Consider the following 15438-nt stretch of genomic DNA (forward strand, 5'->3'; position numbering starts at 1 on the left):
AACCACGTGCGAGCACCAGTGATCTCTCTATCCACAGGTTTAAGTTAAACATTTACCCTAATGTTATTCTCATCCTAATCTAATATTTCAATATTAGCCCAAGACCTGCCAGTAAAATACTTCTCAAATGTCCTGACTGAAAACAGTATTGGACAACAAATTCAATAATAGTGATTACAAATCAGAAAACAATGAGATTCCAAGAAGACGAGTTGGACCAAAGATGCTGTAAATGTAATGACTCACAACAGTAACGGAAACTGGATCCACAAAAGTGTAGACTAACTGTCAAATTGCTTACATTGGGCTTCATGCCAGGAAGCAACACAATATCACCAGTGAACGATAACAGTCAGTAAACTGCTAAAGAAGTGTGCCAGTAAGGGTTACTACTGGCAACAAACTCAAACCAATTGTTGGTGGCAGAATAATCACTCTCCCTTTAACCTACTCTCTGTAATTGCAGGTGTTGGTGTTACAGCTCCTCCGGCAACACACTCTAATTAAAAACAGGTTAATTGCTGTCCAGGACTAACAAGACAGAGGGCACCACAAGTAATTAATATGATGATAACTTCAAACACCAGCAAGAGCACATTTTCACCTAAACACACACACACACACACACACACACACACACACACACACACACAACCAACTGAGAATAATGGTCACCAACATCTGTGGAAGAACAAAGAGTTGGCTTGGGAGGAAACACAAAAACAGTATCCATTATGTGTTCAGTTAGCTTACATACTAAAGATAATTATACAATTCCAGTATTGTCTACACTTATTGTCCACACATTGATGTAAGAAAAACGTATATTCCTGCAAGTGCTTGTTGTGTTGTACCCAAAGCGGGGTGCCTTGGCATTTCTGGTTCATAAATGTAAAAGGGGAGGACATCGGAACCAAGTGATTGGTCGATTAATCAATTAATAGATTAACAGAAAGATAATTGTTTAAGTCAGGGAAGATTTGCTGATTGTTTTTTTTTCCCCCATAATTGTAAATGAAAATACCTTTGTGTTCTGAACTGCTGAAAATCTGAATATATGAACTCGTGTTCTGGGACATTGTGACACTGCCATTTTTAAAGGTCCCATGGCATGAAAATTTCACTTTATCAGGTTTTTTAACATTAATATGAGTTCCCCCAGCCTGCCTATGGTCCCCCAGTGGCTAGAAATGGTGATAGGTGTAAACCGAGCCCTGGGTATCCTGCTCTGCCTTTGAGAAAAGGAATCTGCTTGTTATGAGGTCATAACAAGCAAGGTTACCTCCCCTTTCTCTGCTTTGCCCGCCCAGAGAATTTGGCCCACCCATGAGAGAGAGACATCATGGCTTTCAAACGAGAAAAGTGGCAGTTGGTCAAGGCCACACCCCCACCCTCCACCTTGCCCCTCCCTCTCTCCTCTTTAATAGCTTGAGAGACAGAAATGGCACATACTAAGGAAAGCTCATTGTGGGACTGGCTCTAGTGGCTGTAGTTCTGCACCAAAGCTGAATTTCAGGAAAGAGACTTCAGATACAGTATTAGGGGACCACTAAGGTCTATATAAAAGCATCCAAAGAGCACCATTTCATGGGACCTTTAACAATTTTCTGAGATTTTATAAACCAAACAATTAACTGAGAAAAGAGTCAGCAGATGCATTCTCTTCTTACGGTTCAGATTACTTTTCAAAATCTTTTCACAAGTAGATGAATAATTAAGCAAAATGTGGGGTGAAGTGTATAATTTTAGGCTGGGTAAATCAAAAGAATGCAAAATATGCGCATATTAGCACAGTAATTTCCTCCTTCATCTCAGAGAGCGAGGGGGTCAGAGCCCAGACTCTCTCCATTATCTGTAATGGACAGAAAGGAAAATGAAAGGAGAGCAGAAGGAGAAGAACAAATCTGAAGAGTGGAATACAGAGTGAGAGAGAGGACAGTCTGTGAGGGAAGTTTCCTGCTAGTGTGGCCATAGACAAAAATGTGGAATGTATATTCTCTGTAAGATGAATAAGAGCGTCAGTGACCCTCTCTCCTTGTTTCATTCCCTCCTTCACCATGTTCTACTGTTTTTCTATCCCCACCCCCTGTCTTTTCTACCTCCATGATACAAGAGGGTGTGTTAGTGGTCTTCATTCTGGTGGGAACCGCAGAACACTTCACACCTGAGCTTAACATCTCACACATACGTATAGAGTCTTAAATTGAAAACTCACAAACATACACACATGGATAAAAGTGCACTGGATCAGCAGCTCTCAAGAAAGGAAATAATCACAAAAGCATGAAAAACGCATGGTGAGAGGTCACATTGCAGACAAAAATATGTGCAAACATACTCGCTGTAGGTTAGTAAAGACTGATCTATCGTTCTGTTTCAAAGATCAGACCCCACCCTGAACAGAATGTACAATAACTGGGACACACCCTTTTCTTACTCATTGTCCTCCCTACTGCTGACAACATTTGCACAACTGGCTTCTACTTTTCATCTTGTTCACTACTTCCTCTTTCTGTAACTACCTAAATATTTGCTTTGATAACAATTAGATGGGGAATGAATTTACATAACGGAATCTAGAGACTGTCTGCAGAAGGACATCTGCATGAACAGCCTCTGGGGAACAAAGAGGTGGGGGAGAGGATAGAGGGGGGAATTTCAAAACAGATCATTTCTGATCTGATCATAAATGTTGTAAACATTTGCAATCGCAATTTACACATGAAAAATATGTAGATGAACACCAGCATATTATTCCCTCATGATTATGGACACTTTCATACGATTGTCTTAAACACTACTGTATACAGTATGTTTTGAATTTTGGGCATTTATATATGTTATATAGGGCTGCAACCTGACGATTATTTTCACTATCCATTACTCTGTAGATTATTCAGTGTCATTTCTTTTGGCATGACAATGTTGGTCCACCACTTTGGTCCAGAGTGAAATATCTCAACAACAATTGTATGGATTGCCATGAACTTTTGTCACGGACATCCATTGTCCCCAGAAGATAAATCCTACTGACTGTGGTGATCTGCTAATTTTCCCTCTAGCACCACTGGCAGCTAAACGTTTTCCCATGTGCTGTGAAATATCTCAACATCCACTATATGAACTGGCACCACATTTTGTAGAGACATTCATGGTTCCTGAGGATGAATGCCAAAGGATTTTATTGATCCCTTGACTTTTAGTCTAGTGCCACTATCAGGAAAACTTTTCAATTTGTCCAATACATGCAGAACTAATGGCATTCCCATCAGCCTCAGCTGTACTTTGTGTTTAGTGCTCTTACAGAGCTGCTAGACTATAGACTCTTAGTCTTGTTTCAATTAATGGATTGATAATTTTCCCAAACCCCAAGGTGACAAAATTGTTTGTCCGACCAACTGTCCAAAACCCCAAAAATATTCAATTTACAATTATATATTGTTTATAATATTAAACAGAAACAAGAAAGAAATCTTCACATTTAAGGAGCTAAAAACATATTTGCAAATTAGATTAACTGGTAATCAAAATTATTTGCCATTATTTTTTGCCAATTGACTAATCACCTAATCGATTAATTGTTGCAAGCACTAGTTTTCTTTGTCAAATCAAAAACCCTAGTGCACTATGCAGTAGTAAACTACCATTTACAAAGCTTATAACAAGCATAATATTTTGTAAAATCTGTGTGCAAATGGTCATAAATATACAAAATATACAAATACCGGTAGATATGCAAAGTTCATAAACTGTAAAACAATTTTGAAAAATGTAAGATTTTCTTCACATGGGATACTATGTCACTGTTGAAGTGATATTCCTGCCATTGACCATTCAGGAGGTTGACACAGAGGCATCCCTGGAATGTCACACAAGTTCGGCATCTAGCAAGCTACTCAGTTGCCAAATAATATCTAATCATGTCTGTCTCCCTACCCTCCTTCATGCAGCAATCTAATCTAAACAGCGTTGAAAATCCTACAGCCATTCATCCTAGAAAGAATAATAAGCACCATCTTGAGTAAAAGTGAGAGTTATGGATGTGCAGGGTTAGGAGGTCACAGAGTTCGAAGGTCAGACCCCTGGACTGCTGTTTGACCATGGATAAGAGGGAGGTTGTAATGTGTTAAATAGGCCTTTGAATCCCTCTGGAGTCATCTCTACACAGCCTGCACCGTGTAGGCCAATCCTATAGCATGCTGAGGCTACTGGACTATTTCCAGAATCTAAACACTGGAACATGTGTCCTTTCTGACTGAAACTAGGCCTCTAATAAGGCCTTCTCTCTAATAAGGCCTTCTCTTCGTAGTCATCAGATTTGTTTATCATATAATCAATAATATAGTGAGAGTAGAGGGAGGCAGGCCAGTACAGCCTCTCATCAATGTTTTCATTTGTTTCCTTTTGTGTGCATCCTGTCCCAGAACTGCTTGTTACTAACCTAGCTCTGGGGAGTTTACTCCCCGGAGTCCTTATGTTTCTTCTTCGCAGAGCCATGCTCTGCGATTCCCTGCAATGTCCAGCCACGTCCTGCTGCGTCCGCCGCATCCACCCGTGCTCTGCAGCGCCACGTTTCATCCCGCAACGTCCTGCTGTGATGTTCATACGCAAAGAGTAGTCAGGATCCGGTATAGGAGACTGCACTACTCAGTATGACACAATGTGCCCTGCTTTGACATGAACTTCCATGACTACCTTCAAAGTCACTGTTCCACTATCTTTAATGTGACTATTATCGCCACTGTTCATCACACCCCCAACCGGCCCTGTCAGACACCACCTACCAAGAGTCTGGGTCTGCCGAGGTTTCTTCCTAAAGGGTCTAAGAGTGTCTAAGGGTCGCAATAGCTACTGCTAATGCTTGCTCTTGAGGGGATTACTGTAATTGTTGGGGCTTTGTAAATTATAGAGTGTGGTCTAGACCCACTCTATCTGTAAAGTGTCTCGAGATAACTCTGTTATGATTTGATACTATAAATAAAATTGAATTGAATTAATAAGAGATGGAGAGTGTAAAACGATTTTAGCAGTATACATGTAACAGAGAGTAAAATGAACAGCAGAAAAGAGAAAATATCAAGAGCAACAGGGTGTTCAGGGGGTCCACTCTCATGATCACATGACACACAGCTCAGGGGTCAGAGGTTAGGTCATGGGGCCATGTAATTAGTCTGTCTACCAACCAACCATGTCTCATAGGACATGCACCATTTATGGCATCTCACCCCTGACCTATGGCTCCTAGTCTCTAAAATATCCCCACAATGTCAGTGGTGGACGGTGTACCGGAAGGTGAACTCTCACCCCAGAAATAGAGGGTCACAGGGGAGTAAGCAACAATACCTCAATAGGATCATTCAGGCTAGAGTGCAGATTAGGTTCCTGTGTTTTTGTATCTGTGTGCATGCAGTTACCAGACTGTAAACTGTTTCTCAAGTGAGTGACAATTGCACCCTAAATCACACAAACCCGTGCTAATACAGTTACAGCTGAAACGATTGCTCCATTAATCGAGTTTCAGAAATGTAATCACCAACAATTTTGATAATCAATTAATTGTTTCAAAGGATACTCCAGCAATTTATTTTACAGGTACTGTACAGGTACTTTCATGAAGTTGAGCATATTTTAAGGATTAAAAAGCTGCTTTAAATGTGTGCAGTGGAGGCCAAGATATCCTAACTTTTAGCCCCTATGGGTCAAGCTAAAGAAACACTGAATCCACGATGCATTGTCATAGTATTTTTCATCAGTCCCTACCAGGTAATACTCCACATCTCTAGTTGGTAACACAAGCTTCCTGAATAAAATGTGTAGTCTCAAGTTAAGATGACCCCAATGTCATCTCAGACATCAGAGTTTTGCCTATGAAAAGGCAATTTTTGGGCTTGGGGAATTTTTCACACTTTCCCTTTGTAGTCAAATGGCTATCTGAATAATTGAGAAAATAATCTGCAGATTAATTGATAATAAAAATATTTGTTATTTGGACCCCTAACGACAATCAACTTTGGAATTTAATTCCAAACTTGAACTGACAGCCATATTGCATCAATCACATATGTTAGAAAGCCACACTACTGAATGAGCTTTTATAATTTTCCAAATGATTGATAACCAGTAAAGTTGAGAAATCCACTACAGATAAATTAACATTACAGATTTTAGGTGGGTGGGAACATAATACATATAGCATGCAGCTGTTAAACAAGAACAGGCCTGTCCAGAGTGTTCAGCTGGAGTGCTGGGCCATACTGTTGCATCCCTCGGGGGGGAACGATAGGAAGCCACCTCCAGAAATGTGACCACACTGGTTCTTGTCAGCAGTGCTTTGGAGTGCAAAGCTGGATGTGTATGGGAAGAAAAAAAAGAACACAACCCTGTAAATGCTCATAGACAAAGTACAACTACTCACAGAGGCACATAGACACAGAAAAACACACACAAGTGCACTTCTCTCAATTTACGTAACTTGGTTGAAAAGCAAAACCTTCACCTCTGAGTCATCTTTCAGTGAACACCAGAGGGACAGCCCTACCACCTCCAAGTGTGATTGTGTACTTGTGGGTGATGGATATCAGTTAATAGCAGTATATTTTCCCCTTTATTTTTATAACAATTATGCAGACACATCCGCACGTGCACTCACTGCGACCTGCAAGCAACAAAAGGACTGGATCCTGTAAGACTGGTTCACCGCTGCCTTTGGGAGGAACACGCACAACTACTGTTTCGAGTTGAACCTTGAAGCAATGGCTATTAAAGGATGAATACACCTTAAGCATTACCTTTTACCTGAAAGCTTGTTGTTGTGATGCAGTGACAGTTATGCCCCAAGCCTTGCATAAGTATGGCTTGTCTGTTTTATGTTGGCTCATTCTAGGATTTAACTGAATTTGAAGGCATGCTGTGAAGTTGAAGGTTGGTGCTGACGTTTATATATGCAAATGCTTTTGTCAACATTTAAAAAGTGTTCTCTGTGAAACAACATTTAAATATGAGGCACTAATACCAGAATTAGTGCTAACACCTTGAAATAAAGTCCATTGAATGCCTTATATCCGAGACAGAAAATAAGGACATGTTGATTAGTCATAAAAGTCCAATATTATAATGACATTTGACCTCTCACATGATCATCTGTCAACAGCTAGCTAGATAGTGTAGTCATTGTCTTTCTCGTTCTATTCCATTTTTTCTGCTTTTATACTAAGCTTTATTGGACTCCCCTGCTGTCCTGGCCTTTCTCCCTCACTGTCAGCAGCATTGGTAAGTCTCTATTATTCATCACCTCCACTCCCAGGCTATTTATACTAGCTTTTATAGTCCGTCTGTCTTTCCGCTCTGCTGGCTGCATCTGTCTACACTAATACAGCTATTTCACCTTGTATATGCAGTTCTGGGCTGCCTGTGAGTTCTTCTTGGCCTGAAACAGCATCACTACTAATGCCAGCACAGTGGAAAGACATATGCATACACTGACTTCCATGCATAAAGGCTAATACATCCTACATCAAAAAAGAAAGGCTGGAGCACCTGAGTAGCTCACCTGGTAGAGCGTACGCCCCCATGTACAGAGTCTCGGTCCTCGCTGCAGCGGTTGCGGGTTCAATTCTGACCTGCGACCCTTTGCTGCATGTCATTCCCCCTCTCTCTCCCCTTTCAAGTCTAAGCTGTCCTGTCAAATAAAGGCCTAAAAATGCCACAGAAAAGGAAAGGCTACACTCTTCGCTGAAAAAACTGTGCCAAAATGTGGCTGCCACCCACCTCTAATGACCCCGATGAAAACCCTTGGTTTGTTTTACTGAAGAACTGCAGATGTTAATTTTAGTAGTAAAATAACAAGTAAGGGTTCCCTAATTATTATTTAGCACTGCCTTCAAAGCTGAAATTTAAGATGATCAAGTAAAAAGCAGAAAAATAAGCATTTCATGTATGAATTTGAACTATACACACTCTGCAGTTTGCATCTGGATTGCTCCCTCAGGTAATAACTCCATTGATGGCCCTCCAATAGCTCATTTCCCCAGGGAGAAAAGCATTGTGCCAAATCACTTCACATGGGATCATCCGCCATTTCCATAAAAAAAAAGGGCCGACTGGTAGAATGGATGTGTATACTGTAAGAGTGTGTGTGTGTGTGTGTGTTGGCCAGTGCAGGACACAGCTGTTCAGTTTAATATCATGGATGAAGACCAATATTCCAATTTCAACCCAAAATCACAAGATCACAAACTGTATTTATATTTCAGTAGGGTGGCTCCCATCATGAAATTTAATGTTTGTATGTAGGCCTATGCAACAGTAATTAACAATTTAATGGAAATAATTGTTACCAGTGCAGAATAATAAGGCCTGTGTGTGCTGTAATGATGAAAAACAATCATAACAGCATTAACAAAAAATTTCAGCCACTGGTATGCATGGCTACATCCCTACAATGTAAAAATATGCAAAATCCTTAAGATATGTTTTTTTGTAAGATGAGGTAGACAGAATGTGATCCGATCGATTTGTGTTTACCTGGAGGCTGCATGTTACAACTTGAGTTATGAAGAGTTACAATGCCCTCTAGAGGATCTGACATACACATGCATCTTTAATACACAGTCAAGATAAAAGCTGTTCAAAGTTGCAGATTCAGTTACATCTTTAAAATCACCTCTTTTTACACGTACTTGTTTTAAATGATTGGTGTTTGTATTTTTATAATTCTATTGTTTTTGGTAATGTCAACATGGGACCAAAATGTCCTATAAGGCAGGTTAGTCAACCTGGTCTTTAAGGAAGGAAAGAAAAAAGTATTTTTCAACATATCTTAAACATTTATTTTTTCTTACCTATAGCCTGGCATGTCTGTCAGTTGGACTACACAGCATGATGACAGGCCACCGTTGACCACCTGATATCTGCCATATTTAATAAAGTTGTCAGCGGTCTAGTCTGTAAAATTGTACAGTGCAACAGACACAATTAAAACTGAAGTCCTTTACAGTTACATTGTTTACCACATAATTCTTTAATTGTGTATACCACTTTTATCCTCCATTATTTATCTGGAACTTTAGTGTTTCTTTCCCTTGTTTAGGCCTTTACATTTGTAGCCGTAGCCTTTTCGAGTGTTTTTCAAGTAACCTTAAACTATACTGTAAACCCATTAACCCCCTAACGTTTCTTAGATACACTGAAAAAGTAATTCAAATACTCTATTAGTTACATTACTTTCCCTTAGGCTAGTTAAATGTCGGTCACATACAGGTAGGCCCTATGTTTAGAAGGATAAAGAAAATAAGGCATATTTTAACGAGCAGTCAGACATTGGAGCTTTACTGACCGTCAACGACGTAAGAGCCAGGCAAAACCCAGGTGACGTCAGGATATAACGAGCTAGGAGCTATAACATGTAAATAAGCCCGTTTATGATTTACCTGAAAGGGTAGCCTATTCCTCTGGTTTTCGCGAATGCTATAGCTCTGGCTAATTAGGCTATACATGACCGCAGCGCCGCAGCCAAATCGGTGACCCGTCCGATTCTGATGGTCCTTTGGGCCCCATGTTGCCTCAAAGTTCCTATCAGGTGCAGGTGCTCAACGAAGATGTCAGCTTCACTATGTGCATTACATGATAAGGCTTCTGTATGTTAGCTAGTTTGTGGTAATTTGGTGATAAAAGCTTTATTTAGGAAAATGCACCAATGCACAAAATAAGATAGTTTCATACAATTGTATGGTTAGAACTAGGTTTTGACACAGTAGACATTCACAAGACAAGGCTAGATTAAGTAATAATGTCGGACATATTCAATATGTAGTGGAGCCAATTCATAGTAAGAACTCCAGTTACAAAAGCAAATTGTGCACAGTAAAATCAGGGCCCTTTGGGGCCACTAGAGGGTGTTGCCCACTTGGTAATCCAAAATGAGTTTTAAATTCAACCTAAGTAAATACTACAGTCACCATTTTTGTAACAATTATCCAAATTCTAATGTATCCATAACAATTAAGAACATATGCAGTTGCAGTTATTAGTGGCACAGACCAAATTACAAAAGCAAATAAACCCACATGTGCAATGAGTAACACCAAGGATGGTAAGGTAGGCCAGTAAGCCATGCCATTATGGAAGTTTGGCAGGGCCCTGGGACTCGCACACCTACAATGGTATGCAACCAGACCTACAATGGTATGAAACTATTAATGGTATTAGTTACACCTGTGTTTAACAAGCCAAAGTGTCCACTGTGAGAAAGATCTATTATTTAAGCTCAAATACTACTTTGTCTCCACCTGTATTGCTAATTTTTGTTTAGAGTGTCAACTGTCCACCCACACACACATCACAAACTGGCAAAATTATCACAATTAAGAACTGACAACTTTGTAAATTGTACTTATCTTTTTATTACATGTGTGTTACCAATTCTTTGGGACCAAAACTAATCAGCAGACATATAAACCCATACATACAATAGTCATGAGGAACGGACAGGGTAAAGCATGGCTCATCTACTCTCTAGTAGAGTCAATAAAGAGTATTGCAAAGGACACACTGTCACATTAGGTAGCTTGGTCTTATTAAGTGCTGTGGGGAAACGTTTCCAGGGCTGCATGATGTGGCAGAGTGTTCACTGGGCGATACCAATGACACCACAAGCCAGACGTCCACCAGCATTGCCCGTCTTTAGACTTTCATCATTGCCTCCTTTTCCCAGGTCATCGGCCTTCTCATGGATCTAAACACAGGACCGAAAGTTAGAAATGGTTTTCTTCATTAAGTTTATAGTCTGGATGCTCAATTCCAGTTCCAGGGGAAATAAGGCCCTTTCTCTTACCACCATGGTTCTGCCAATGATCGAGTCTGGGCCAGTGAGGGTGATTATACTGTCCGTGATTTCTATCTTGGCAACATTATCTCCTCCTGCAGTCACATTGCCCAAGTCTCCTACATGCCTATTTACATAAAAAAAAAATGACTCATTAAAACCATCACCAATGTTTGTGCATGCTACAAACTAACCCTGTGGTCGACCTTCTGTGTGCATTAATCCATTTTCAGATCATAATATAATTATGCTGTTGGGAAATTTTGTATTTTCACTGGACTCTAAAATACGTTTTTATGACAGATGCCAATTTATAAGCTCAAACTATTCAAGTTTAATGTTTTAAACATCAGCTGATGAGTTTTCTATTTCAGGCGGGGCCCTTTGCTGCATGTTGTACCTCTTTTTCTCTCTGCATGATTCCTGTCTGTATGACGTACAGCTGCTATCTAATAAAAAAGGCAAAAAAATGTGGTTTAAAGCTACTTTGTTCCCCTCCAAAGAGTTACTAATTTCTCATGTGATAGAGCTATAAATCTATTTCTGAATCTATGAGTCTATGGATTCTGATAAATGTTAACCGTTGGCATTAACGGTTATATAAAAAGGGCATTATGAGGCAAAATGATTTGCTGAACATTGAACTGGCTCATAACTATTCATCCCTCAGACAGACTCACCTCTCTTTATCCTTAGGACCAGCATGAGTCTTGTTGTAGGGATTGAAGTGAGGGCCTGCACTGATGCACCCTGGTAAAAACCAAGTGGAACAAATAAAAACATCTCAGATTTAGTCTGAGTGTAGGTATGCTAAAACCAGACAATGCAGTTATATTTATTTGCAAGTCCTGCAATTTCAGAAACCTGATAGATTACCACGCAACTACTGCCGGATACTCACCGTTTGTATTGTCCCCAAAAGCATGGACATGGAAACCATGCTCACCAGGAGTAAGGCCTTTGATTTCTCCGGTCAGCTTTACAGGGGATGAACCCTCCTAACAGAACAGGATAACATCATTCATCAGGAGAAACAAAAGACACAAAAGAGCTGTCAAAGCCAGGTGGCTAGAAGGACTTGAAGGAAAAGTAAACAAAACAAGAATTATGTCCATGTCATCTGCATTCCCCAGACAGTCTTATTTCTTTATTTCGAACTACTTGAAAACAAAAACAATTATTTTTGCAGTCTTAAATTCTACCAGATGCTTAAACTTTAAGGTGTGTCATTTTAAATACAGTATGTTGGTGTGATCATTAGGGCTGTGCTCGATTGAAGAAATTCTTAGGTCGACTAACACTCATTCAATTGTATCGACTAATCGATTAGTTGATTTAATCGACAAATCTGTAAATCTGAGTTTCTCTGCAAAGAGTCATGCAAAAGCACCACTTTAATTCTTGTGTTTACCAAAGATGTGCTTGTATGTTTCTTGGAAATAAGTCATTCAGCATGAGAAAAGCATAAACATGACTAATAGACTAAAGTAAACTAAGTTGACTAAGACCAAAACAACCGATTAGTCGACTAATCGGCTAAGAGGGAGCAGCCCTAGTGATCATGATAACCTACATCATTTACTATCCAAATGGTTCTTTTTTTTGTTGTGCTTAATGATTGTAAGGTGGTTTTGTAGGTGTTGCCACATATGTCTACACAATAACTTAAATTTGTTAACACAAGTGAACTATACCGAAAATAAAGTGCACTCTCATTCAAAACGTTCCTTGCCCATCACTTAGGGGTTGAACGGTACATGTATTCATATAGAACCGTAACGGTACGGGCGTCACGGTTCGGTGCATGAATATACACGGAGAACACACGGTATAAAAATAAATAAAAACTCATGCGGAACTACAGTTAGATACGCGGGTTGTCCAGCCAGACAAGATAGCGAGAAATAGGCCATACAGTTGCTGAATCTGTCGTTTTTTTTTTTTTTTTTTTTTAAATCGACAAAAGGTCAGTTTAATAGATTTGTCAGATTTTGAGAGGTGGCAAGCCGCTCAAGACCGCTCATCATTTCCGGTAAGTGCTCTTTTTGGGACAATACTGACCACCGAAAGTGGGCACTACGGCAGTAAGTGGTCAGTGCACCTTTTAGCAGTGTACTGACGGAAGTGTGCGGAATGAGAGACAGCCTATGACATAGGTGGTACAGCCTGAGACATGCACAATAAAAAATAAATTAAAAAAAACCTGCCTTCTGCATTTTTTGTTTTGCTTTTCCATCCACTGTACCGAACTCATACTGAACCGTGATGTCTGAACCGAACCGTAACCTTCCACCATCACTCCAATACTCCGTGCTACTTTTGCTCTCACATGTTTATATGGGGTTTCTAGCAGATTTAGTGATTACAAATTACAACCAGAAATAAATTTTCATACACACTTTCCATTAGGCTATTTTGCGGAGGCAACGACACCGGCGTTTAGTGCTGCCCAAAACGATTGGTTTAAAGAAATGCCAATAAACGAGAGCACGTTTTTCTCCTATCCCAGTGGAGGAAGGTCTGGCAATGCGAGACTACGGTCATAATAACACAAAAAGTAAATGGCAAAAATGAATGTGGACATTTCTCATATATTTGGTTCTTAATATTTTTACTTAATCTCCTATAGACTTCCCCAATCACAAAATTTAGCAAATCTAAAACTTTCAAAAAGGCTTTGAAAATCCTTGAGGATTTGGGTTAAAGTTATTCTATCAGCAACACCAACCCTGCTTCAACCATCTAACCTCGACCACACATGGGAGTCCAACCCATGGTCCAACCCCTTATCAACAAGGCCAGATATTCCAGGTAACGTTCAACGGCAACAAGGACGAGGGCAGGCAGTGACTCAGCAAATCTTAATTAGTGGGCTAGCCCTCCTGTTTTAAAGGCTACCACTAACGGTGCAGCTTTTGACTTCAAATTAGTTTTCACTAATAAACTAAAAACAGGAGTGCTCCCTGAAGGGTTCAACTAACGTTATTTAACCAAATAAGACATAACAATAAAAGCGTTAAACTGGCATTGCAACAGGCGTTTTCAATAAAAGCGCTGTTAATGATTAACAAAACACAAAGGTTCAAAGGTTATGACAACAATATTGTTTTATATATACACATTTCCTAGATAGAGAAGTACGAATACAGTACACACGAGCAGACTACTTTGAATCAAAAGGTCATAGTACCAGATAACGTTACTGCACTTAACGCTAATTGTTTGTTTTACTCCGTGCAGGCTCATTTAAATTTGCATTGAATAAGCGTGCAGTCAGGTAACCTATGCAAAAATCAGCGGAGGTCTGCTAAATCTGATCAAGTTCGACGCCTAGTTATTCAATGTAACATTTAGCTAGCTAGCTAGCTAGCTGGGTCTCTCCTGAAAACGGATACGACCGTAGGCTTGTGAATGGGGAACTTTGCTAGCTAGGTATCGTTAGTTTAATTAAAATTAGTAACCAGATAGTTCTTCCTCTGAAAATAACGTAGCACACCTTACCTCCTGCTCAAAATAAACGGTCCCGCTGGTCTCTCCAGCTCCTTTCAACACACAGACAGCTTTTACAACCATCTTCGCAGTAGTTTCCAAGCACACCCGAGTTTCTGTTGCGCTTGCCTTGCTGAGCCAGCCAACTGTATGCAAGTGCCTAATGGGCGGGCATATAATACAGACAGCCAATCAGAGTCAAATATTATCAAAAAAGACACATTTTGATTGGTCACTATGACTATGACGGTGACGAGCTGCCCACATTGAATAACAGCATAATTTTTTTTCACATTTCTCCAGAATGTTTTTTGTAACAAGGCATTGCATTTTGGTTTAAAAAATTATTACGAAATGTTTTGCTGCCATCTTAATTTATATCACTTCTATCAATCAATGGCCGAATATTTGCATCATATTTCCTATACTGTTGGACTATAATGCTGATAATTATGCCACATGCTAAAGGGGGTGGGAACAACTGAAATTCCTTCAAGATGTTAGATTTTCCTGCACAACAGATGATTTATTTAATATTCCTCCTGGTTCCATATAAAGTAACTAAGCTGCAGGGCAAGGCTGTCAGTAGGCCTCTTAAAGCGAAAGGTAAACGCGCATTGTCTCTGTCACCAAGAGCATGACTAAATAATATGGGGGTCGGTACAACACTAGTACAAAGCAGATTTGAAGCCATCATTTCTGGTTTTTCATATAGATGAACATTTATTGGAAAGAAATGTGTGGGCTGCAATAGTCTCGTATTGCCAGACCTATCTCCACAGAGCTGGAGAGCTGCAAAGTCTGCTGTCACATGAGCTTTTTGCTGTTGAGACCTAGACTATTAACAATTAATGATAAATCTTACCTGTTTTAAGGGTCAACTTGTAATCATAAGTTGAAATACTCCAAAATCACAGTACATATCAGGCCTGTGACATTTAAACAGACCATTATGTGTGCCAAGGTTGAGCATGGGTTAAGCACAGAATATCATTTGAACAAGCAAAATGATTTGGTACAAAAATAGTTTATTAAAAACAATTTCCTCTGGCTGAAATATTGAAGATTTTATGTTCATGTCTTTTGTGTTTTTAACAAATCATAAAAACATCTGTCAACTTTCAAAC

The 15438-nt window shown here is 39.7% G+C and overlaps 1 protein-coding gene and 1 long non-coding RNA gene across 3 annotated transcripts; both read right to left on the reverse strand.

Annotated features, from left to right (window-relative positions):
• Positions 1–6222: 6222 nt before the first annotated feature.
• Positions 6223–9577, reverse strand: LOC114566218 (uncharacterized). Of its 2 annotated transcripts, none has more exons than XR_003694033.1 (3): positions 9429–9577; positions 8841–8943; positions 6223–6344 (listed from the first exon to the last, which is right to left on the reverse strand). It is a non-coding gene; the product is annotated as an uncharacterized LOC114566218 (long non-coding RNA). The 2 variants fall into 2 exon arrangements; XR_003694034.1 differs by having other exon boundaries at positions 9335–9577.
• An 803-nt stretch (positions 9578–10380) lies between these two features.
• sod1 (superoxide dismutase 1, soluble) lies at positions 10381–14483 on the reverse strand. Its single transcript, XM_028595715.1, has 5 exons — positions 14324–14483; positions 11724–11820; positions 11503–11572; positions 10832–10949; positions 10381–10732 (listed from the first exon to the last, which is right to left on the reverse strand). The coding sequence occupies exons 1-5, from the start codon at positions 14393–14395 to the stop codon at positions 10625–10627; spliced, it is 465 nt and encodes a 154-aa protein (XP_028451516.1). The 5' UTR covers positions 14396–14483; the 3' UTR covers positions 10381–10624.
• Positions 14484–15438: the final 955 nt, after the last annotated feature.

Source organism: Perca flavescens, chromosome 13 (genome assembly GCF_004354835.1).
Source record: "Perca flavescens isolate YP-PL-M2 chromosome 13, PFLA_1.0, whole genome shotgun sequence".
Taxonomy (NCBI): Eukaryota; Metazoa; Chordata; class Actinopteri; order Perciformes; family Percidae; genus Perca; species Perca flavescens.

Excerpts from the sequence above, each read along its gene's own strand:
- sod1 (XM_028595715.1), bottom strand. The coding sequence starts at position 14,395 with ATGGTTGTAAAAGCTGTCTGTGTGTTGAAAGGAGCTGGAGAGACCAGC. Across the intron at positions 11,821-14,323 it reads CCGTTTATTTTGAGCAGGAG|GAGGGTTCATCCCCTGTAAA; the intron begins GTAAGGTGTGCT and ends CTGTTCTGTTAG. Across the intron at positions 11,573-11,723 it reads TTTTGGGGACAATACAAACG|GGTGCATCAGTGCAGGCCCT; the intron begins GTGAGTATCCGG and ends GGTTTTTACCAG.